Source organism: Vidua macroura, chromosome 19 (genome assembly GCF_024509145.1).
Source record: "Vidua macroura isolate BioBank_ID:100142 chromosome 19, ASM2450914v1, whole genome shotgun sequence".
NCBI classification, from domain to species: Eukaryota; Metazoa; Chordata; class Aves; order Passeriformes; family Viduidae; genus Vidua; species Vidua macroura.
In genome coordinates, this window is record NC_071589.1 from 2,352,067 (window position 1) to 2,375,840 (window position 23,774).

Consider the following 23,774-nt stretch of genomic DNA (forward strand, 5'->3'; position numbering starts at 1 on the left):
GAGCAATCAAACCAATGTATTTTCTTTATCTGCTTCGAGAGTGTGGTTTGATGAATCTGGAATATGCAGCAGGTCACAGTGTCTGGAAATGCATCCTCTGGGCAGGACAGTCCCAGGGATTGAAGTGCCAGGCAATTTTAAAATGGCCAGTTTATTCATCATCTTTATCCAGTGAGATAGGAGACTGACTGGGAAAAAAGAGGGGGTGAAGAGGACCCAGTGATATTCATTGTGTTCTTCTGAGGGTGCTCAGTTACTGCACAGGGCAAATTAAAATCCATCAATAACAGTTTCCAGGGATTTCCCCCTGCTGGCTTTTTTGGGGGTTGTTTTCTCCTACTTGCACTTTTTCCAAGCTGAATATTGAATTGATATTTCCTGGGTGTTTCTGTCTGCTCCATTTTTTTTCTTGCATGCATCTGACCCATCAGCAGTTGGTCATGTCCCAGCAGCAGGTCTCCTGCTCAGCTGCCACTGCTGTGTCCCAGCCCTTTCCTTGAGGTCTGCCTTTGCCATCCCTCACCCCTGCAGTCCTCCCCACCACTGGCAGTGTGCTGCCTTAAATGTTATTCTTGCATATGGACCAGGACTGAATGAATTCCACTGCACAAATGTGATGATCTGGATATTCTTCTTCTCAGATGAAATGTTTGTATGGTGGAGTTTCATTAAAGAGAGCTAAACCAGGAAAAGGAGATCTGAGCTCCCTTCAGTGTGTAGAGGGCCAGGAGCAGCAGCTGTGAGGACAAGAAACAGGTTTTTTACCTCAGAGGTAGGCCACTAATTAGAAGCTAAACGTGAACAAACCCTTTAATTTCAGCCATAGATAAGAGGTATTCACTTCACCAAGGGCTGCCTGGTCTGGTGAAATGGCTGCTCACATTACAGTCCTGGGAAGGTTGCATGTGGGAGAAACACACAGGTGTCCTCTGCTTGTGTCCTCCTCCAAATCAGAAAGGCCAGAAGGAGCAGAACCACTGTGCAGGAGTGCTGGAGAAAGGACAGCAGCTGCAGAGAGCTGCTGGTGCTGATGGATTGATGAGAGCCAGCTCAGTTCTTTCCAGGAGCACAGGGAAGAGGGGACCAGTCAGCTCCTGCAGAGCACTGGAGACCCTCTGCTGCTCTGCCCACCAGGAGCTTCTCAGGGTGCTGCATTACCTGGATGTCACACACGGGCTGGCCTTGATCTCAGCCCAGCAAACAGCTCTGATGTGGCTGTCCAGACCTTGCTGTGGGACAGGATTGAGGCAGGCAGGCAGAGATACGTGTGCTCATGCCTGAGCAACCCCCAGAGTCGCTGAGCCTGGTGAAGGGAGATTTTCCTGAGGGACATCTCAGTCTTCTGTCAGGGTACAGATGCAGCCCCACACTGGCAGAGTTGGAGAAGGGGCCCTGGAAGAATGCTGCAGGTGCAGTAATTGGTGTCAGTGGGGCTCTCCCTGCCTGCTGAGCCTGCCTGCAGCCTGTGTCCCAGCTGCCAGCGGCACCAAGCATTCTGCACTGCCCCCAGAGTCCCTTGGCCTTCCTGTGCCACCCTGTCCTGCCAGCAGGCGTGGGCACATGGCCCTGCTCTCAGAGCTGCCTGTGCATCTCCCTGTTTGTCTGCCTGGCTGCTTGTCTGTCCGTCTGTCTGGCCACAGCACAGGCAGGGTAAGCTACGGCTCCTGCAGCCTCGTTCAGGCGTGCCAAGTGGTCAGAATGGCCTTCCTCCCGTGCCTTATTTTGTTGTTTGTTTGTTTGCTGGTTTATTAAGATTTGTAGCAGCAGCAGAAATGAGAAAATAGAGGTGGTGTGTCTGTGTGAGTGCATTGTGCTGCGGGGTTACAGGCACAACAGTCACATTCCCCACGCCTGAGAGAGATTACAAGGGAGGGCGCAGGAATGTGCATCTGGCAGCACTTTGTATCTTGGCCATTTCACTGCTTTCTCTGCATCTGAGGTTCCCAAAGTTTTGGTCATGGAGGGCCATTTAATCCGGGGAACAGATTTCCTCTGCAGGGAAACACCATTCAAGAAAAATTGAGGGTGTTTGTAAGTAAAAGGTTGCTGCTTGGAAAAGTCGTAAGGCAGGGATCTGCCCAACCACAGCAACAGGAGGAAGCAAATTTCATTTTAAAGTAGAGGAAAGTGTAGCTGTAATATGCCAAAAGATTGCTTAAGGCCTGGGGCCAGGAACAGAATCGGAGCTAACTATTGTAATTTTGTTTTAATTTCATGGGTTTTTAGATAGTGCTCATAATAAAATCATCAGAAATGCTGATCATTAAACATAAGGTTCTCAGGCACCTTGTCCAACATTCTTCCTGAAAGAGAAAAGTTTAGTCAAAGGCTTTTTTATAGTTAAAGTAATGCCCTGTCCCTGGAAGTGTCCAAGGCCAGGCTGGGCAGGGCTTGGAGCAGTCTGGTCTGGTGGAAGGTGTCCCTGCCCATGGCAGTGAGTTGGAGTGGGATGAGCTTTGATGTCCCTTCCAACCCGAAGCATTCTGCGATTCTGTGATAAATACAGACAACTAACAGGGATTATTCTTTGGACACTCACAGAATGTTCTTTTATTAATTTCTCATGGGAAGAATACTCTAACTCTGGAGATCCGACAAGATGCTTATCTATGATGCTTTTACTTGCTTTTCTAACTTATAGACACGTTACTTGCTCCAAAATATTTCTGTAAGTCCATGTTTTTGGCAGATGACTGCAGCAAGGTTTGAGGTTGCTGTGCCTTAGCTCTGCTATGCATACTTGGGTGTGCATGTGGGAGGGAGTTTCTATATTTTAAGGGAAAATCCCTTCCTTCCTGAAAGGACACTAATTATTAGTTGCTATCAAGTGATTTTTATTGTGTCTGGGAAACTGCAGAACCCAGCAATAGAATGGGGCTTGTTAAAATAGAATGGGGCTTGTTAAAACCCCAGTGATGTGTGAGAAATGAAGCACATGAAGGCATACCCTAGCAACAGATGGGAGAGAGCATGCTGGAATTGCATTGTTCAGAATTGCATCCAGCTGCTGGAATTGCAGAGGATGCTGCAGGAAGATTGCAGCGCAGGTAGAGAGAGCGTTCAGCCAGGCTGAGCTTCCTGCAGTGCACAGGCTGGAGGCCCCACATTAAAACGTTTGGCTTTATTCCCAGATGTTCCATTCCTCCAAGCCCAGCTGCACTCACAGGCACAAGAATTCCAGAAGGCAGCCGTGCTGCCCAGCTTTTTGTTTGCCCTCAAGCCTGCTGAGGGTGACTTTTCTACCCCCCTTTTTTCATGCCACGGCCCAGGGAGAGGGGTCAGACAGCAAATTTAAGTCTGTGGGAAGTTTTTTTTTTTTTTAACTGCTTCCAGTCACCCTTCCAGGGCAGAGCACCTGGAGCAGGCAGCATGCCCCCAGCTCCCTGCCTGCCTCTCGGGCCTCTGACCATCTAGCTGGTGTGCCACGCTCTGCAGTCACTCAGGGAGGGATTTGTCCCCACAGCAGGTCATTTCAAACTGGAGACAAGCAGTAATGCAGCAGCTGGCTTGGTCTGGGCTTGTGACTCTCTGTGCTTCTGGGGGTGACTCTGACAGTACAAGGTTTGCTCAACAATGGCCCTGTTGTCCCCGGATGCCCAGAACAACACAGCCCTTCAGAGTACTTGGCCCTGGTGCTCTGCCTCATACCAGATGCTGGTGTCAGAGACGGAGTGGCACATCCCTCCTGAGAAGGGTGAGGCTTGTAAAAAACTTCTCTGCTCCAGGTTTCCCGTAGCAGAGTCTCAGGCATCCAATTTTGGGAAGAAGAAAACTTAGTACCTGAGTGGTACAGTGCTAGAAACAGCCCTGGGGAGAGACCTTGAACAAAGGCATCCCTGGGCTTTTACGGGCTGCTGGGAGGGTTTGCTCCATGTTTCAGGGAGGCAGCTGGTCACGGACATGCTTGGGAATGGGTAAGAGGTATCAGCCCAGTCCTTCCTGGCATTCTTTCACTGGACTTTTAACTTCTGGGTGGTTCATGTGCTGACTTCCCACAGGGGTGTCCAAGGCCACGTGTTGATGCCAAGATCTGCCCCTTTTCTCTTCAGTACCTGTTTCTTAGACAGGACAGACTGCAGTCATCAGTCAGGGCATGGACAGACAAATGTCATCACCAGCTGCCTATTTAACTGGTTCCTTGAATCCTCTTACCCTTCACTGGTTTCATCCCTTCCCCCATCCTTGTTTCTTCTTCTAACCATCTACCCCTAACCATCCCTTGTCTTGTATAATACCTCTTTCCCTGCATCCCTCTGTCTCTCAGTGGTCTAGAGAACCTTTCCTGTGACTCACTGTGATGATTTTCACCCCAGACCAGGGGCCTGATGGCTCTCACCATGCGGGTGACTGCACAGAGGGCTGTGTTTGTGAGATTAGGTTATCTCAGCTCCCATCGTTGTCCCTCTGTGTGCTGTTCCCGATCCTCTCTGCTCCGTTGTGTGTGGAGCTGGGCCCTTCACAGAATCACAGATTCCCCAAGGATGGAAAAGCCCTGTGAGATCACCAAGTCCAGCCACTAACCCAGCGCTGCCAAGTCCAGCACTGAGCCGTGTCCCTGAACACCACATCTGCTCATTGTCTGAGCACTTCCAGGAACAGTGATTCTACAACTTGCCTTCACAACCTCTCCTAATGCCTGACCACCCTTTTGGTGAAGAATTCTTTTCTAATATGGCAGCAGTCTGTCTACAGGACACCTCCTTGGCTTTCCAAGGCCGTGCTGTAGAAGCTGCATCCTTGTGGCTGCCTGCTGTGACCACAGCATTTTTCCTGTCCAGTGTCAGTCTGGCCATCACCTGTCCATGCATGGCTCAGCTGGATACAGGAGAGGGGCTGCTCAAAGGGAATTGGACAGATTTGTCCATTGAGTGACTTCTCTGTTAGCATAGAAGGGAAAAACAACTGTGTGTTTTCCTGGGGGTGATCCCTGAGCTCCCTGTGGGTGCATTGTGGTCACTGTGTTCTAGATGGGCTTTCTCAGAGCAGACACTACTCCCATCTGGCTGTCCAGGCTCCTTGGCACCTGGTGAGAGGGTGGTACTTGATTTACCCCTCCTTGGTTGCTCTTTCAGTGCCAGATCTCTGCACCCTTGTCACGAAGTGCTGAATGCTGTCACCCCCTGAGAGCACCCAGAGAAAGGAGCACAGGAGAGGGAGCAGAGCTCAGGCAGAGCCAGAGGCAGAGAAGGCTGACAGCTGGGCTGTCCTTTGCAGGCTGCTCTCACCCTCCTGCTCACTTGCCACTCCCCAAATCCCTGCTGTCAAAGGCTTTTTATTGTCTCTTTGCTAACCACCCTCTTCAAACCAGGGCCACACTGCGAATCTCAATCCTCAGATTCCACACTGAATCTCAATTCTGCCATCTATCTTATGCTTTCTACTTCTTACACCTGCCCAGCTTCCCTCCTCAGCCAAAACCCACTGATTGCTGTAGCCAAGCACTCCCTGAGCTGCTGCTTTGCCAGGGAGTGAGCATCGTCTGTGGTAGGATCTGGACCAGACCTGGTGCCAGGAGCCCCACGTCACCCACCACGGGGGCCAGGCTCAGCTGCAGCTCAGTGCTGTGACTTCTCCCAGTCTGGCACATGGCTCTGTGCACCAGGCACATGTTGGGAAGGAAGGGAGAAGGCTGAGCTGCACTGGAGTTACTCAGATTTTTCATTTTTGGCTTGACAGCCCCTATTTTGAAGGGGTCAGGGTGGGATTCACAGGTCAGAGCATTTCTCTTCCCACATATTTTGGTCTCTCACACAGCACTGAGGCAGAAAACATCACCCACTCTGTCTCCCCGGGTCATGTATCCTTCAGAAACAGCTTGTTTCTCCCTCATTTATAGTACTGATGGAGAAAAATATCCTAGTCCCAGAAGGCTCATTCTCTGCTAGCACAGTGCTTTTCATGTACATTACATTGAAGCAAAGTCCTGGGCACATGCCTGTGCCACAGCCAGGGACCTGGGTGGGTGAGAAGGGAGGCTTTTGGCAGCTGTGGATCTGGCTGGAGAGCAGGCAGAGCTGGGTGGGAGGCATGCACGCTGTGTTCCAGAGCCAAACGAGACAGAGAGGAGTGCAGAGATATGGGAGACTTGGCCACCCATTCCTCCTGGCCACAGCCACCATCAGCTGGTGGGAAGGTGGCAGAGATGGCATCCAAGGAAACAGCAGCTGCACGGAGATACAGGAGTTACTTAGGCAGGAGTGAGGCAGAGTGGCATGGCACAGAGGAAACTCACTAGCGCAAGGAGGTTTTTAAAACTGGGAAAAATGCGAGCTGCCCAGCTCAGCTGGAATGTGGGCACAGTTCAGCCCACAGCTTCAAGCTCAGCACTCTGAGATGCTCCAACTCAGCACAGGAAAGGGGCTGTCCCCTGGGGGACGAGGGCTGGTGGCACATGAGGCTGGCGCCCGGAGCAGAGGAATGGCACAGCAGGGCTGCAGGGCAGTGGCACGGGCAGGGCCACCCAGGGAGGGTGGCTTGTCCCCAGCAGAACGTGCCATCCTGTTCAGCCCGAGGGGAGCTGTGCTGGTTGCCCTGACAACCAGGACAGATCATATGACCCGTTCCACTTTCTATATATAAATGTGTTTCACACAGTGTATGTGACTCCATGGAAACCAAATGTTGAGCAAGGAAGATTGCATAAAAATGAACAAAATACAGAATGACTCAAAGTACGAGGCAGAGCGAGGCTGTGGGTAGGGCTGAGAGGTTTGTGGGTGCCCCAGGCCTTCTCCTGAGGCAGGGCACAGGCTGGTACAGGCACCAAACACAGACCCCACTTCTTTAACTGCTCCATACAGCACCCTCCTGTACCTAAAAGGGCTCCAGGACAGCTAGAGAGGGGTTTTGGACAAGGGCCTGCAGTGACACAGAGCAGGTTTTGATGAGCTTTTAGGAAGAAATTCTTCACTCTGATGGTGGGCAAGCCCTGGCACAGGCTGCCTAGAGAAGCTGTGTCTGCCCCATCCCTGGAAGTGTCCAAGGTTAGGTTAGGTGGGGCTTGGAGCAGCCTGGGCTAGTGGAAAGTGTCCCTGCCATGGCAGGGGGGGGTGGAATGAGATGAGCTTTGAGGTCCTTTCCAGCCCAAACCATTCTGTGATTCTGTGCTTCTGCCTTTTCTGCACCAGGACTGACACACACCCTTCCCAAGCTCAGTGGTCACGCAAACTGCAGTTGGACAGAAAGATAAAGCTCAGTATTGTCAGTGCAGAACAAGCTGTTCCCCACAGGACAAGAGGCTGCTGCAGGGGCAGATTCATGCTGTGTCCTTGCATTGCTCCTTGCAGAGAGCTTCCCCTCCATAGTTTGCCCATCTTTCTGTCACCAGTGATCCTCCAGCACTGCAGGGCAGCTGCTTGTTTGGGCACTGCAGCCTTTCCTGGTGCTGCTGGGTCTGCAGGTGGGACTGGACAGGTGGCAGCAGCAGGTGAGTGTGCTGATCTGCCCTCCAGCCCTGTCCCACAGCCAGAGGCTCCTCTTCGTTTGCTCCAAGGCTGCATGCTCTGCTGAAACAGGATCATAAAATCACAGGAGAATTTAAATTGGAAGAGACTTTTGAAGGTCTCTGGTCCAGCCCCTTGTTCAGAGTTAGATCAGGTTGCTGTAGGCTTGAACTTGTGGGTTTGGGATTGTTTTTCTTTCCTTTCCCTGGGGTTGTGTGTTGGGAATTGCCCCTGGACTGAGCTCTGCTGGAGCACTGTGCAAGCCCATACATCTTCAGGGAGCTCAGGCTTGTCAACACACAGATGTTTCCTCCCAGGATCCCTCTTTGAAGGAGAATGGGGATTTCCTGCAGTTTGAAAATGGGAAGTCATTTTCCTCTATTGAGCAAGGCAGAACTTGCCTCAGGGTCAAGTCATCATGGATTGAACTGATGTGTGTTACTCCCTGTTAGCCCCACTTTGCTACATAAAACTCTCTTTGGCTTTTTTCCCACCACTGGAACAGAATCACAATGCCAAGGGCTTTTCCAAAGGAACAGAATGAGTTGGACTGCTGCTAACTTGATCAAGAAGACCAAGAAAGAAAAGAAAAAGAGAACAGTCAGAAGAGGTGGAGTGAGAGAGGCACTCACCACCTCCCTGCTGGCTGTGCTGCCCTGTTCTGAGCTGGCCCAGCCAGACAGAAAGTGTCAGAGCTCTGACAGGCTGCTGCTCTTCTTCACGTGAAGCATCCAGGATGTCTGACCCAGGTGTCCTTCTCTTCAGACATGCCTCTAGACCATCAGTGTATAGCAGCACTCAGATGGAGCAGTATTTCCTGGTCAGGGTTGTGGTGCTGTGGGGTGGCTCTCTGGCCCACACAGGTTGTCCTCTTCTTGCCATCGCTGGCCCAGTGCCCATGGGTGCAAGGGAAGAAGCACAGAGAACGGTCAGGTTTGTGTGCTCTGACCTAAACAGCAAATCCTTCTGCCTCTTGTCAGTGCTGCTCTCCTGGATTAGGGGAGTTAAACCCATAGATCTGTTGTTATTCCACATGCTTGCCTTTGCTATCTCTCTCTCTCATCTCTCTTTGGTGCTGAAGAGCACCAGTGCCCTTTCTGCATTTGCTGCTCATTTCTGTTTCCTCTCTGCTGTGCATTTATCAGGAGAATTCCATCCCTGTGTTTCTGCAGGCAGCAGACAAAAACCATTCCTTGTCTGTAGAAGCAGACCTGTTGGGTGGCTCTTCAATGTTCCCCTGCTACACAGGATTCTGATCCTAGGAAATCTCGTGGGAGAGAAGTGCTTGTGCTGTTGGATTTTAATGTTTTGTGAGACACTTTGATCCCTTTTCCAGGCATCCAATACAGATGGAGGAGGATTTCACTGGGGTCACACGTTCACTGCTCACATTGTTCAGGTTTCCTGTTTCCTCGAGCATGTGTTGCAGACATCCTTTCTGGGTCCAGATTTGCCTGCCCACCACCATGGGGACAGCAGCTGGTGACACTTCCAGCAGTGACAGTGAGGGGAGTGGCCTGAACGTTTCTGAGCTCAAAGGCGCTGTGGGAGTTGGAAGGTTTAGAAAGCAGAAGGGACTGCAAGCCCACCCAGCCTGAGCTGGGGCAGGGGTGTCAGGGTCCTGCCTTTTTCTCTTTATTGGAATACAGCAGAACTCCTAGAAAGAGGCACTTAATCTTCATGGAGGAACCACAAGAAGTGCACAGCTCCCTGGTAAGCCTTGATACTTATCCTCATGACTGGCAGATTCTTTTCAAGCTGAGCTTTTCTTCACTCCCAGTCCCTGCCTGCTGCTCTCTCTTTGGTGGTTTGCAATGCTCTCTACTGACAGGGAACCTCCTCTCCATGCAGACATCCTCTGTTGTGATTTACTGTTCTCAGAAATTATCCTGGCAATAATTCCCCTAAAACAGGAACAAGAAATCAAAGTAACAGTCCAGTCTTGCTGATCTAAGGAAGAGGTGCATCTACACATGGGTACCTCTAAGTGCTTTCCTTGTTCCATGTGGCTGGGAACAGGGGTGCCCTGGTGGCAGCTGGGTTTGGGAGAGCTCTGAAGCCTGTCTGTGGCTGCTGTGCCAGATGTGGAGCTGTGCCAGATGTGGAGCTGGCTTCTTGGAACACTGTCTGCCAGTTGCCTGTGCTCCCTGTGCAGTCCCATGGCCCCGTCCTTGCTGTGTCCCAGCAGCAGGATTGCTGTCATCACATGCCACAGTAACCAAAACTTCTCCCACAGAGGTGTTCAAACATGGTCCTGGTTTAACTGTGCTGACAAAAGAAGAAGGGACTGCAGATGGCCTGGCTGGAACAGGCTTATGTCTGCTGAGAAAAATAGAGCAAGAAGATCTCTCCTTTTCCTCAGATCTCCTGTTTTGGCAGAAAGGGGACGATGTGCTACCCACGATGGCCTCTCTGGCACTCTCATTTCTGAAAGGATGGCTTGCTGAGTGTGCCTAAACTAAGAGGTACTTAATCTGTTGTGCATTATAATGCCCAGGCCCATGTGCATCTATCCCAGATCTCATCATCCCACACTATCTATGCCAGAGCATCCTGGGCTCCTACATGAGGAGAATAGGGCTTGTAGTGATATGGCAAGGGGGAATGGCTTCAAACTGAGAGAGAGTAGGTTGAGGTCAAGACATTAAGAAGAAATTCTTTACTGTGGAAGTGGTGAGGCCCTGGCACAGGCTGCCCAGAGAAGCTGTGGCTGCCCCTGGATCCCTGGAAGTGTCCTAGACCAGGCTGGACAGGGCTTGGAGCTTGGGATAGTGGAAGGTGTCCCTGCCATGGCAGGGGGATGAATGAGATGATCTTTAAGGTCCCTTCCAATCCAAACCAGTTGGTGATTCTGTGATTCTGTGAGGGGAGGGTGGTTAGGAAACCTGTATGAAGTCAAGTTTTGGTTTTTCTTCAGTTCCTCCCCTATGGCTTTTCAGTTCCTCTTTCCCCCAAAAGCTGCTGTAGGAGTCAGAGCCCAAGTGTTGTAGGGAGGGGATTGCACTGGGACCAGTTGGGGGCTCTAACACAGCAGTGCTCCTTGCATTCAGTGGATCTTCCTCTGCAGTCTCCATGGGGGGATGAGTCCTGCCTGATAGTGAGCTGAGTCAAATTCCTGTCTAAAACAAAGGGAAGAGATCCACACATACTCCATGCTGTCTTGGTTTCAGCTGAGGTACTGTTAGTTTTCTTCCTAGCAGCTGGTACAGTGCCAAGTTTGGATTCAGTAGGAGAATAATGTTGATAACAGCCTGATTTAGTTTAGCTCAGCAATGCCAGCCCTAAGTGGAGAACTCATCAGTGTCCTGTGCTGTGCCAGCAAGGAGCTGCAGAAGGAGCCAGGAGGGAGCAAGGCCAGGACAGCTGACCACACTGTCCAAAATGATATTCCACACCACAGAACGTCATGCCCAGTGTATAAACTGGGGGAGTTGGCTAGGAGGGGCTGAATGCTGCTCAGAGAAGGGCTGGGTATGGGTGTTCAATTGTACTGTGCATCACTTGTCTTTCTTGGGTTTTATTCCTCTCTCTTTTTGTTTCCTCCTGTTTCTTTGTTATCATCATCATTATAGTTATTATTATCATTATCTTTTACTTTATTTCAGTGATTAAACTGTTCTTCTCTCACGAATTTTACTTTTTTTTCTGATTCTCCTCCCTATCCCAGGGGTGGGAGGCAGGGAGTGGGTGGCTGTGTAGTGCTGAGTTGCTGGCTGGAGTTAAACCACAATACACGCACATACAAGCAAACTGTTTCCCCACTGTGTGCAAGAACTTCAGCATTTGGCAGTGCTGAGATTCCCTCTTGACTGTCATTGATAGAGACTGCAGTGCTCACAGCACTTCTTGATTGGCAAAATCAGAAGAAAAAGTAGAAATATTAGTAACCAAAAAACAGAATTAGCAACTGCAAAACATGATGTTTGTATGCTTTTTGAAGTGGTGCACATTTTGGCAGGGACTACAGCTGAAACACTGGGTTAACTTTGCTTTTCATACTGTTTCCATCCAACATTTGCTGGTGTTTACTGTGTACCATCCTCATCTGTCTCTTGGCATAGCCTTTGTTTCAGAATACAGCATGGCACTCACCTGTGAAAGACCTCTGCTCCTCCTGCAGTCCAGCAGAGACACATGAAGCACACTGAAAATGTGACTGAAAGGATGTTGGGGCAATTCAGAGCTTCCCTTAAGCAAACTGCTAATATCTGTCCTTGCAGGGCTCTGGTGCTGATTGTGCAAAGTGGAGGAATACCATGGGCCCCTAAAGTGATCTGAGCTTAATGGTGACCTGCTTGGCACATGGAATCACTGTAGGATCAAATTGAGGAGGAAGGGTAGTGGGAATGGAGGGACTTCAGTTCCAGAAGGGAAAGAAGGTGTTGGGTACAGAAACGGTGAGCATGCAGCAAAAATGTGTGAAATCTGGATCTTCTGAAACAGAGCTCAGGGCTGGATTACCCTAAATTCCTCTTTATGAGGTTTTCATGCACAGCACAGACAGTCTGGTGTATCTTTGTTATTTTCAAGGCCAGATATCTGTGAAGGGAATACAAGGGAGCCAACCTGCTGCCATGTCCTTCCGGAGCTGGTGCACTCCCACACTGCACAGTTTACTTTTCCTCAGTGTGCTTTGCAAACAGTAACAGGGGACCATTGATCCCGTGGTGGAGGAGTTGTCCCGGGATTTGTTCCAGTACTCTGTGCCATCCAATGGAGTTTACTGGGAGAGAGTTTGGTTTTGTGGTTCAGGTGATGGTGCCTCTGTAAAATAAATTGTGACAGCACCTCCACGATCAGTGCTTTGACCCACTGGTATATCCATGGGAAGGTAAAGGAGGGCCAGGTACCTGCCCCTCTTTCTCAGACACTTGATCATTTCATGCTTTGCATTTTACGGCTCAGAGTAATTTTCTTGGACAGCTCCACGTGCTCTTGGGATATTAAATACAGAGGGGTTCATTTCTGTCCCAAAGGGTGATTTCTCCAGGGCAGTGTTGCTTCCTGTTCTGGATGAAGCTAGCACAGATGGAGGGAGAAATGGACTGAAATTCTTTGGGTATATTGGAATCTGTAGAATGCCAAGCCACGTCATTTCCTTCCAGCTGTGTGTCTGGTTAGACTTTACATTATCTAGATACTGACTTAATAAGTTGTTTTTTTGGTTTTTTTTTTTTCTTTTCTCAGCAGAAACCCCGAAAGGCAACTCCTCAGCCAGGAGAAGACACCTTGAACGGCCACCTTCCCCCTGGCTGGCAGAGCTACATGTCTCCCCAGGGTCGCAGGTACTACGTGAACACCTTCACAAATGGTAAGTGGGGGTGGCTTTCCAGTACATGTTTCACCATACCAGCACAAATGTGTTTCAGGAAATCATCTTGCCAGTTGATTTTGATAACAAAAGTAGCTGCAGAGCCAAAGTAATTAATATGATCCTGACATCCATGTGAAAGAAAATAGAAGAAGATTATGATACTCTATCATCTTAATTCTGATCATGAGAAGACATCTGAAACGTTGACAAAAGACAGAGAATGTAAAGTAGAAATGCCCCTGTCATAAATGTTTTGGCATATGAAACACTGTTAAAGATACAATTTTTACCACATTCCCTATGTCCTTTGCCTGGAGATATTTATGTCTGTATATACACATACCTGTAAAGTAGTTTGATAGAGCATCAGATATCACTAAAATCACATTGGGGAAAACAGAAACAGTGAACTGCTCAGACTCAGCTTGTCCATGGAGACAAGGAAAGACAAACACATGTAATAGGACAACACAGACAAAGCTTTCAGTCTGTATTGGTGTGTTCTAGTCACTGTCATGTTGAGAAGCAGACCTAACTCATGATCTTATCACCTGCTCAAGACCTGTCAAACTTGTACCACCTCCAGTTTACCCCAGACTCTGTGTCAACCTGCTCTTCTCATCATGAGCTCACAGCAGCATTGCAAAACAGGGTCTTGTGACCAGCAAATCCACATTTCTTTAGCAAAGAGAATGCCAGAGTGACATGAAGGAGAGGACAGCAGGAGCTAACCTTGTTCACAGGGAAGTTGCAGCCATCAGGAGTGACCTCTGGCATTCCTTTATCTCACAAAGGAGAGCCATGGGCACCTCATGGGCTGTTCAGGGGCTGATGTATTTTATTTCAAGAAGCTTTTGGCCCAGAACTTTGCCAAATCATTACTTAGTGGAGTTTGATGCACTCACATCCTATAGGACCCTCTCTCCAGAAGGTGCATTTCCATTTAACCCTGCCTCCATCTCCAAGCACAGTTTTCTCTTGCTGGTGGGCAGCATCCCCTGCACAGCTGAGGAGATGAGCAGGAGTTAGATACCCCATCCCCACTGCAGTTCAAGTGCAGGGGAGGAGGTGATGATACTCATTTCTGAGCCATCACTGGCCAGGTGAAACCAGTAAGAGGCAGAGCCTGTTTCTTTTGTGGAAGAGCTCTTGTCGCAGGGACCCTGCCTCAGAAAGATGGGGGACTGCAACTAAATTTCTCCATAATGTCAGGCAGTTTTGTACTTCCCTCCCAAAAGTTTCAAGTAATATAACAAGGGCCAATTGCCATATCCTGCTTGGGAGCTCAGGCCAGAAATCAGGAGATTTCTGATTCCTCTAGGAAGGGAGGATGACTTTGGCACAGGCTGAGCAGGGAGGCGGGGGAATCTTCGTCTTTGGAAAATCTCAGAAACTGGCTGGACAGAGCTGTGGCTGATCTGTTGTTAGCAGTGATCCTGCTCAGAATAGCTGGGCTGAAAACTTCCAGAGGTCGCTTCCAACCAGTCTTTCTCAGGAGAATGCCCAAACCACCTGTGGCTGTGCTCTCAACCATTACAGTGTTGTGTGGTTCTCAGAATAACAGCATGTAAGAGAGGGTAGAAGTGGGGTTTCTGTGTTGAGCCTTGTTTTAGGGATCACTTGTTCAAGTTCTGTTTAGATGAGAATCTCTTCACCAGACTAATCCAAAGCACTTCCATCATTGAAAGGCTGTGGTGAGAGGAGGTATGGGACTGTGGCTAAACATTTACCCAGCAACCAGGCAGGGTCTGGGGGTAGGGGAGCTGTGTGAGGGAAGGCATTTCACTGATGGGCAAACAGATCCAAAGAGCAGCAAAGGCAATTTGAAAGCTGACCAAAGGGAAAACAAAGCAGGGGCCATAGTTAAATTGCAATGAGCTGCTGCAAAACTGTTTGCCAGCTCATCCTCAGAGCATGGTCATCAATGGTCCCTTGTCCAAGGGGGTTTGTACTGAAGGGAATCCTGCAGTGATCTGCCCGAGAATCCATTCTAGGCAGTATTTCCAGTGATGAATGGCATGTTGACATTGAGAGCACTTACTCAAAAAATAACTTTTAACTGGAGCTGGGAGGGAACACGGTGTTCTCTCCTGCACAGAACAGGCTCAGAATTCACAATCACCCTGGAATAGGAGGATGCTGTTCAGTAAAGATTCATTTAAGATCAGAGATTTCATCAGAAATAATTAAGTGGCAAAGACAGGCAATGGAACAGTTTACAGATGAAGACATTAGGGCTCTGGAGGATCTGAAGTTGAGTGAGAGCCAGCAGTGTTGTGCTAGTACAAACCAGCCAGCATTTTCCATTGTATAAATAGGAGTGTTGTCTGTGAGGCATGAAGTAAGCCTGCAACTTTACAAGGAAATTATAATGCCTCAGCTGGAATATTTTATCTTGTTTGGACTCTATACTTCAGGAAATATGTGAGTCAGCTGGATAAAGCCCAGAAGAGAGTAGCAGAAGTGATGGAAGATGTGGAAAACATAGCCTGTGGGTAAATGCTGAGAGATTGGGGATGTCTGCCCTTAGAAAGCAAAGATGTGTGCAGGGTCGTGAAAGCAGGCTTAAAGTGCATCGAATGCCATTTGGGAGAAGGCTGTTTGCAGTGCCTGTCATCACTAGAAGATTTCAATTTCAGTTTTCATCACTAGAACACATTTCAGTTGCCACCAGGACAGCTAACCCTTCCAAGCTCTGTTGGAAGTGAAGTGTGGGAGTACAGTGTTGCCTGGGAGTCTGTAGCACCGGAGCAGGTTATGCAAAGCCATGAAAATTCATGGTTGGCTTTCTCTGGTGTAGAGCAGGGGCAGTGTGACTTCCTGAAATCCCTGTCAGCCCTGTTTGTTTCAGTCTGTAAAGCCTAAACGACATGAAAAGTATTTATCAATGTAGAAACTGTCAAATGCCTGGGACTCAATGGAAGTTTTTCTTTATTTGGTGTCTTTGTACTTCCCCGATTTTTACAATCATCATGTCTAACCAGGCTCTTGTCACTCATCTGCTGGTTTGCTTCTTCTGGTTGTCTGAGTCAAAGACTCTTAATATGAGTTCAGAGGAGCATTTCATTTGTGCTTTTCATTTGCAGCTGTGCTGAATCTTCCCACTGTGTTTTGGGGCAGGTCCTGCCCCTCCGTGGACTGTCCTGCCCTTGAGCTCTTCAGGGAAAGGCAGGATCAGCCAGGAGTGTCACCAGGCAGCAGCAGAGGGTGGGCTCCACACCACAGGATCTGCTGGGATGGGAGCATGGGGGGACACAGCCTTTGAAGAAGGTCAGCAAGCTAAAGCTGTACAAGATTTGGTGTGGTGGAGCTCTGTGCTGCTCCCCAGATGAGCCCTGTGTGCAGTTCTGTGCCCTCCTCCTAAAGACAGGAGGTGTTGGGTGACCTGTCTGTTCAGCAGCCTGTCTTTCTGAACATGCCTGGTGGTGCATCTTCTCTGACTCAGTGCAGAATTCTGTTTTGGGGTTAAATTGTTTTATTGCTCTTAGTGCTTGAACTATTCAGAAGTGGTAACACAAGTATCCACTCACGTTCCTGGGGAGGGGAAGTGAGATTTTAGGGTCAAGTAAAATCTTGATTCTTCTGAGCCTTCAAAATACAGAGATACCTCCCTTCTTGTGAGGCATTACTGTTACTGTCACCATTGTTTCCAGTGGTTGATGTCCTCCACGCTGGGATTATCTGCCTTTGTTGTACATCTTGACCCTGAGATGAGCTCAGTTGGTCAGAGCAGGGTGCTAATAATGCCAGGGCTGTGGGTTTGACCCCATATGGGCCATTCATCTAAGGGTCTGACTCCATAATCCTTCTGGGTCCCTTCCAACTCTCAGACTGTTTTGTGATTTTGTGATCTTATCTGACTGTAACAGTATTTCCACTGTGTGTTGTTGTGTGGTCTAATTTTCATTGTCTTTACAGGAAAAAACACAAGGAATTGGTTCTTAACTAGAAAGAAATAGAATATAAATGAGACAGTGTTCTTACATGGAAGAAGAATGTTAGGAAAATCAGTAATGAAGAAATTGGGGTGACCCTGGAACAAACAGATGTGCAGAGGTGACAAACAGCACATTCCTGTCTGTCTCCACTTGATATCCCATCAGATAAACACTTCACATTTATCATCCTTTGAAGCAGGTTCAATCCCAAAACCATTGTAAGGGCCTCTGAGCTGGATACAACCTGCACAATGAAGCCCACGAAAAATTCAGTGTACTCAGGGTTTTCTGAGCATGGCCTTGCCACAGGAAGGTTGAGTCTGCACCAGTGACATTACAGCTGGGTGCCTGGCATCTGCCTTGTGCAACATCCAGAGACATCCCTGCTTGCCATGGCAAAGCACAAGGCAGAGTGCCCAGAATGCACAGCCACTACGTGGTTAACGAGTTACTCAGTGTCTGTAGGAGGGGTTTTCAGTTGTGTGTGGGTGGTAGATTCAGCAAGAAAATATTTCATTATGCTGAAGAAATTCTCTGATGGGCTGCAGCTGCAATACTTCTTGCATTAGTCAAACAATAGCACTCCAGCTACCTTGCCCATCACATTAAAAATGAGTTATGTACTTGTGACACCAGTGTTTGTGTGGCTTACTGCCACCTTGTTTTCACAGCTGAGGCCAGCATAATGTGGCCTGTTCTGATTTCCAGCCTTTTCTTGTCTTTTACCTAAGGTCCTTCCCATTTACTAAACAGCATTTTATCTCCTGGAAAGCAGAACTTCTGCTTTCATGTTATCTTGATCCTAATTAAAGTCCTTATATTCTTATAATCACAAGCATCATTAGTGAAATGCCACCTGCAACAAAAGGTCTGGAGCAATCCTGAAATTTTGTGTGGTTGAAAGAGGTCATTTTCTTGAAAGGTCTCTGAGTTGAGGGGTTTTATTCATGCCACAACAGCTATGGTCAGCTCCTACTCCAACCAAACTTATGAACTGCAGCTCAAAAAGTCATCTCTGGAGACACCAAAGAGATGTCAAGCATTTTTATTACATGGTTTTTCTCATACAGTTAAAACGTTTCAGTGACAATTCCCCTCTGATACAGGATGCTCTAGCTAAAGGGTGGTATAGGAGCCTGCCTTGGTGAAGTGGCCTAAAACCTAGAAAAACAAAGCGTGTCTCAGAAAGTGCTGGAAATAGCATTATTATCACTGCTAAGCCTGCAGTGAAGGGCTCACTTTTGTCACATGGTGTTTGCAAAAGGAAGGACATGGGTAGATATCCCAGTGATCATTTTGAAAGATCAAGTGAGAGCTCTTGTCAGCAGCTTTTCCTGGGCTGTAGAGGTGGTGACAAGCACCTCTCCATTCAGCATGGACAGAACAATTCAGGAACTCCTGGATGGTGCCTGTCTCCATGGTGTGTCTTTCAAGACTGAGGTCAAAAGCTGTTTGGCAGCCCCAGTCTCTCTTTTATTGAACTGCCTGTGGGATGGAAGTGGATTTCAGTTCCTACACCTCAGCTTCTGCTGACCAAGTTCATTTGCTGCCTGTGCACTTGTGTGCTTGACTCTCATGTTTGATGCAGGTGCAGAGAGATTTGCATTGGTCAGTTCTATCTGCTTTTTTTTGTCTCTTTTTATTAGGTATAAGGAGGGAAGTAAAAGCCACAGTCCTGGGAGGCCCATGGAGGAGTGTGAGGTCACCAGGTCACAGTTCAGAGGCTCATGCATGGGCTGGTGGTTTGGGCATTTTGAGCTGACACTGGTACAGGTGACCCATGCAGGATTCAGTACTGCAGGGCTCAGTGGACCAAAATGTGGGAGCACAAAGATGAAGAAGCTTCTGTGTTGAATAAAGAGAGTCCACAGCCTTTGGTCTGCAGGAGATCAGGGCTGCTCTGAGTCACTTCTGTGAACTGATGCAGAGGTGAGACCTCCTCGTTCCAGTGAAACAATCTTGTGCTGCACATCCTCTGTGGAACAGAAGGGAAAATATTTTCATTGCACTCTCATTCACACACTCCTTCTACTTCAGAAGTTCTGGAGGGTTCACACCAGTCTCAGGGCATTGTGACTGAAGTGCCCTCCTTGTGTGCCCAAACCCTCACACTCCCTTGACCATTCCTTTGGGCTTCTTTCTACCACACACAGTATCAAGAAATTAAATGCTTTAAAAACTTTGCCAATTCCTCACAAATGGGGGAAGATTTTAGCCAGAAAGGGAGCATGAGGTGTGACACTCCTGACAGTTTTCTGCTCCTGGCTGGTGAGGCGATGCTCAGAGCACGGTGCTCCAGGCAGATGGGAGGTTTGGGCTGTTAAAGAAAACCTTTGGAACCTGTTTCCAAAGCAGGGCTGATTGCCCTCCCTCTGAGTCACAGGGCCAACCCATCTTTACCCTTTGGGGAGCCATGGACAGGCCACAAACCTTGCTGAGAGTCTATGGAGATGCAGTGGAGAAGCACAGAAAAGTTATGGAGGGTTTGCAGACTGTCTGCAAGGTGTTTCCTGCCTGCCATTGGCTAAAGTGAATCCAAAAAGGAGGAGTTAAAACTGTGTGGGTCTGTCCTACCCTTCTGCAGATGTGACTTCCAGTTCTGCTTTTTCTCAGGACCACTTTGGGAGAAGTTTTTGGGGTTTCTTCTTGTGGCATTGAGGGGGGAGATGTTCTGTTGCTGTTCTTCATCCCTGTCTGTGCACCTTCATCCTTGGCCTGTGCAATCTGCACAGCTTCAGGTTATTCAGGGCAGAAACTGGGTTTGGAGCTGCTCAGCATCACAGATTTATTGCAGTTAAAGCCAAAATAAACTCCAAACCTATTTATAAATATGTGAGTTAGCACCAGTAGCTGTGTGACAAAGGGCAGGTGCTACAGATCCTTAAGACCAGGAGAGGTTTCTGCACAGTAAGCAGACCCAGAGGTCCACTGGCTTGATCTGCCTCATTCTCATAGTTTAGACAATGAAACTATGGAGCATTTAGCTCCAAAAATAGAACTACACATGACACCATGCTGAGGTACTAAAATGAAAGGAATATGAGCACAGTCGTGAGGGATTGCTGGTACATAAAGCCCTGACGTTTGGCTGATGATGTATGTTCAAACTGGAAAGCAGCTCCTTTCACCTTAGAGAGCTACTGAATTCATGGAAGAGGGACCAACAATTCATTCTTCAGTGTGATCACAAAAATTGTCTGCTTCAGGATATTCTCAGAAGCTGTGTTTCTTGACTAACACAACGTCCCAGGGTGTGTAGTTCTCTGACACATCATGTCATTTCTCATTCTGCCAAACAGAAGTGAACTTGCTTCCCCCAAACACCACAGGTTTCCACTTTTCCTCTGGTAGGAAATGTTTCACCACTTCTGTGAAAACCCTCTCTGGTTCCGTTGGGCAGTAGAGCTTGGATCTTGTAACTGTTTTTCCTTTTACTACGTCATTTCAGTTTTAACAAGTGGTTTTCTCCTGCCTCGCTGTTCACTAACAGAATTCCACAGAACCACGGAATGGTTTGGGTTGGAAGGGACTTTGTGCCAGCTCCCTGCAGGGGACATGTTCCACTGGACCAAATGGCTCCTAGCCCTGGCCTTGGGTGTCTCCCAGGGCTGCAGTGCTTCTTTTTGTTCACAGCCCTTCTTCAGAGTCAAGAATTGTCTGCATTTGTCTGCTAGGTCATCTCTCTCAAGGAAACTGCTGGTTATTCCTTCCCCACACTGCCTAAATGTCTAATTAACACGTGGCTGATAAGGGAGGACAGAACTTGTTGGTGTTGGTCTGCCAGTGCTAGATTGCACCCAGAGTACAAGGCTTTAGCTTGACTGGAACAGCCTCTAGGGAAAACTGTGTGGGATGTAAAATCTGGGCCAGTGTGGAATCTGTTCCTAAAAGCCATGACCACTGTTTTACCACAGGGTTACAAGTAGCCTTCTGATTTTCCAAGCACCAGGCGTGAAGGCTCCATGTGGTACTCCCAGACAAGACTCTGCCTTTGCTGGATCAGACAGTGCATTATCTCTCAACAAGCCTTCTCTTTGTAAAAAAAGTCATCCCCCCACTCACTTCTAATCCCCACTCTCACTTCTAATCATGACTAAGCTGCAGAGAAATTTGTAATGTCACACTTTTACCTTGGTAAACGTAGTTGCTTCCAGTAGATGGCATTCCAGCAGTGCAATCCTGATCCAGATTAGTTCCTGTCCCTACTGGAGCTGCCAGAATAATCCCTGCACAGAAGGGCTTTTTTTTTCCTCCTAATGCTCAAAATAAATGGAGTTAAAAGACTTTTGTTCATTTCCTATCTAATTAAAGATGTTTTTTCTATTTAATGCATTTTATAGCATTGGGCTTTTTTCTTTATTTTTCAATGTGCTTAACTCCAAAGTCATTTTATTTTGGAAAATTTGTCAAGAGACTGAGTGTTTTGGATTGGATTCACAAATCTGCTAACCACTGGGCACTGCTCTTTCATGTGTGAATTTTCTGCCCTCAAGTTATGTGTCTGGGTCCTCTGTGTGGCAGAGGGGAAGAATGAGGCACTGCACAGCAGCTCCACAAGAGCCAGCAGGCAAAGCAGAGAGCAGTTAGAAGAAGCAGCTGGTGATTTTCACAGAATCACAGAACATTCTGAGTTGGAAGGGGCCCACAAGGATGCTGGAGTCCAGCTCTTGGGTGAATGGCCCATGCAGGGACCAAACCCACAACCTTCATTTATTAGCACCATGCTCTGGCTAACTGAGCCACGTCTCTTTAACCAATTAATTACATTTCATATATATTTGGTAGGTTTTTAGGTGCATTCCTCTGCAGGGTCTCAAAAATCTGGAGACAGATATGCTTGTGTGAAACCCCCAAGCCAAATATGAAGGTAGCTTGCTTTACTGCTAACATCAAAGTCAGTGCTGGCAAAAAAACCAATACTTCACTGACTGCACTGGGGCTCAGCATCAGTGGGCATCACAGTCCCTTCCCACAGATCTCAACTCACATTATTATTATTATTATTATTATTATTATTATTATTATTATTATTATTATTATTAATTAACAATTTAAAATATTCAAGACACACAGTAAAGGTAAATTAGAATTTGTCTTTATTTAACCATGCACTTGTGGACTGTAAGCCAAGACAAGTTGACTCATAGAAGACGACTCTTTACATTTGATTTTGCTTCTGTTTAGTTAAGACACTTCTCAGTGCTTCTGTATTGACCTAGCATGGAATTTATTTACTTACTACCCATTTCACAAAAACAGGCTAAAATTTAAATATTCCCCCGTGGCCCAGCAGAGCTTCTAGTTTGGGTTTTGCACTTGTAATGGAATAAAAAGCTCAAAGTATTTTTTTTTTTTTTGCAGGCAAAAGCATGCTGTGGGTTGGGCAGGGGGTGAGAGGGGAAGGATGGAGAGGGGCAGGGCATGTGTCTCAGGAACATTACAGGTGTGACACCTGCTTCCATTTGGGATCTATAATCCTGAGTTCTTTCTGAAATAAGGAATCTAACACAACCCTTGAGGACATCTCTCTGCATATATATACCCATAGACATCTACATGCATGTAGATACATCTATGTATATACATATGTGCAGGAATCTATATATAAAAATAGGCTTTTTATGGTTCTTGAAGCATGTTAACATCCTGCTTGATGCTCAAATAAGCACTGACCCAGGACAGGAGGCCTTTTGTGCCCTGAGGGAGGTGCTCACTGCCAACCCTAAACTGTTAATCCACAAGGGCTCTCCTCCATCACTGCTTTACCATGGTCATCCAGAATGGTGACACAGGTGCAGGATTTCAGGCTTGGGCAGAATTAGATGGTTGCTGATTGAGATTTGGGAAACAGCTGTTTCAAGTGAAGCAGCCAAAGTGGTCCTCAGACTTGATTACAGTGACTTGCTAATTTTCTTATTGATACCATGTGGCAGTCAGTGTTGTTTAGTTGATTTGGAACTGACCTGTGCATTCAAAAGGAATGGTTCCTTGGGCTTTCTAGTTGGACTTCTGTGGAAGTTGCTGCTCTCACCCCCACCCCCCCGTCTTCTGTTCACAACTTCTAAAAAGTTTTGCACTTAAATCTTCTTTCTTCAGCATGTGGTCAAAAACAATTTTCCATTTGCTGAGAAAATGAGCAGAATGGTTAAATTACAGAGGAAACTGAGGGGGGAAAGGAGCAGCAGTCTTTGGAGTGTCACAACTGGTGTGACAAACATTTGCATATTCCACCTGCTAAGTGACCTGAGTGGAAAAAAGGGAATTTTCCAGGGAAGTATTTTTTAGGCAGAAAAAAAGTGCTAAGGCTTGTGTAAATGTGACTGAAACCACATCTGTGAGTCACTCACAGCTGCCTTTCTTGGAGAGAGCAGGGGCGGAGGCACTCTGTCCCCAGGCTGAGGACCACAGCTGGCACGTGGCAATGCCCACAGTGTGCTGCAGGCAGTGCCCACGCTGGGCTGGACTTCAGTGCACCTGGAAGGGCAGTCAGTGCAGGCCAGGTGAGTGTTCCCAGGCAGTGACCTGGAAGAACCAGTGATTCAGCTTCCAGTCTGCTCTGTCTCCACCCATCCCAGCTGGCAGCTGTGGCAGGAAGAGATGAGGGGAGGTGCAGGAAGGTGCAGGCATCTTCCTCACGGGGTGAGAACCTGGTTGAGAGGACAGTGAGGGTCAGACCCACTGGTTTATGTGTAATAGTCATAACTGTGGCATGTGTGCAAAAGCCTCCATCACCCTGACACTGGCGTTTCCCTTCAACAGAAACGACGTGGGAGCGGCCGAGCAGCGTGCCTGGCACTCCCAAGAGCCCTGTGGCACAGAAGAGTTCTGCAGGTACTGTTTGATGCTGTGCTGGGGTGAATCTGCTTCTCTGTCATTCAGCAAAGCAAAGCAAAGTGCTGTGGTATAGCGGGAGAGCGACTTGATGGACATACAGAATCATGGAATGGTTCAGGTTGGAGGGGATCTTAAAGATCATCTTGTTCCACCTGCCATGGGCAGGGACACCTCCCACTGCCCCAGGCTGCTCCCAGCCCTGTCCAGCCTGGCCTTGGACACTGCCAGGGATCCAGGGGCAGCCAC

General features: G+C 48.0%; 1 protein-coding gene across 3 annotated transcripts in view; it reads left to right on the forward strand.

Annotated features, from left to right (window-relative positions):
* GAS7 (growth arrest specific 7) overlaps nucleotides 1-23,774 on the forward strand; it is an 80,472-nt gene that overhangs the window by 17,891 nt on the left and 38,807 nt on the right. For 2 of the 3 annotated variants that reach the window (XM_053994876.1, XM_053994877.1), the window contains exons 2-3: nucleotides 12,630-12,753; nucleotides 23,454-23,525. In XM_053994876.1, the coding sequence (XP_053850851.1) occupies nucleotides 12,630-12,753; nucleotides 23,454-23,525 (196 nt within the window). Of the gene's footprint in view, nucleotides 1-11,755; nucleotides 11,840-12,629; nucleotides 12,754-23,453; nucleotides 23,526-23,774 lie in introns of those variants that run through there. The other variant, XM_053994878.1, reaches the window with a different exon arrangement.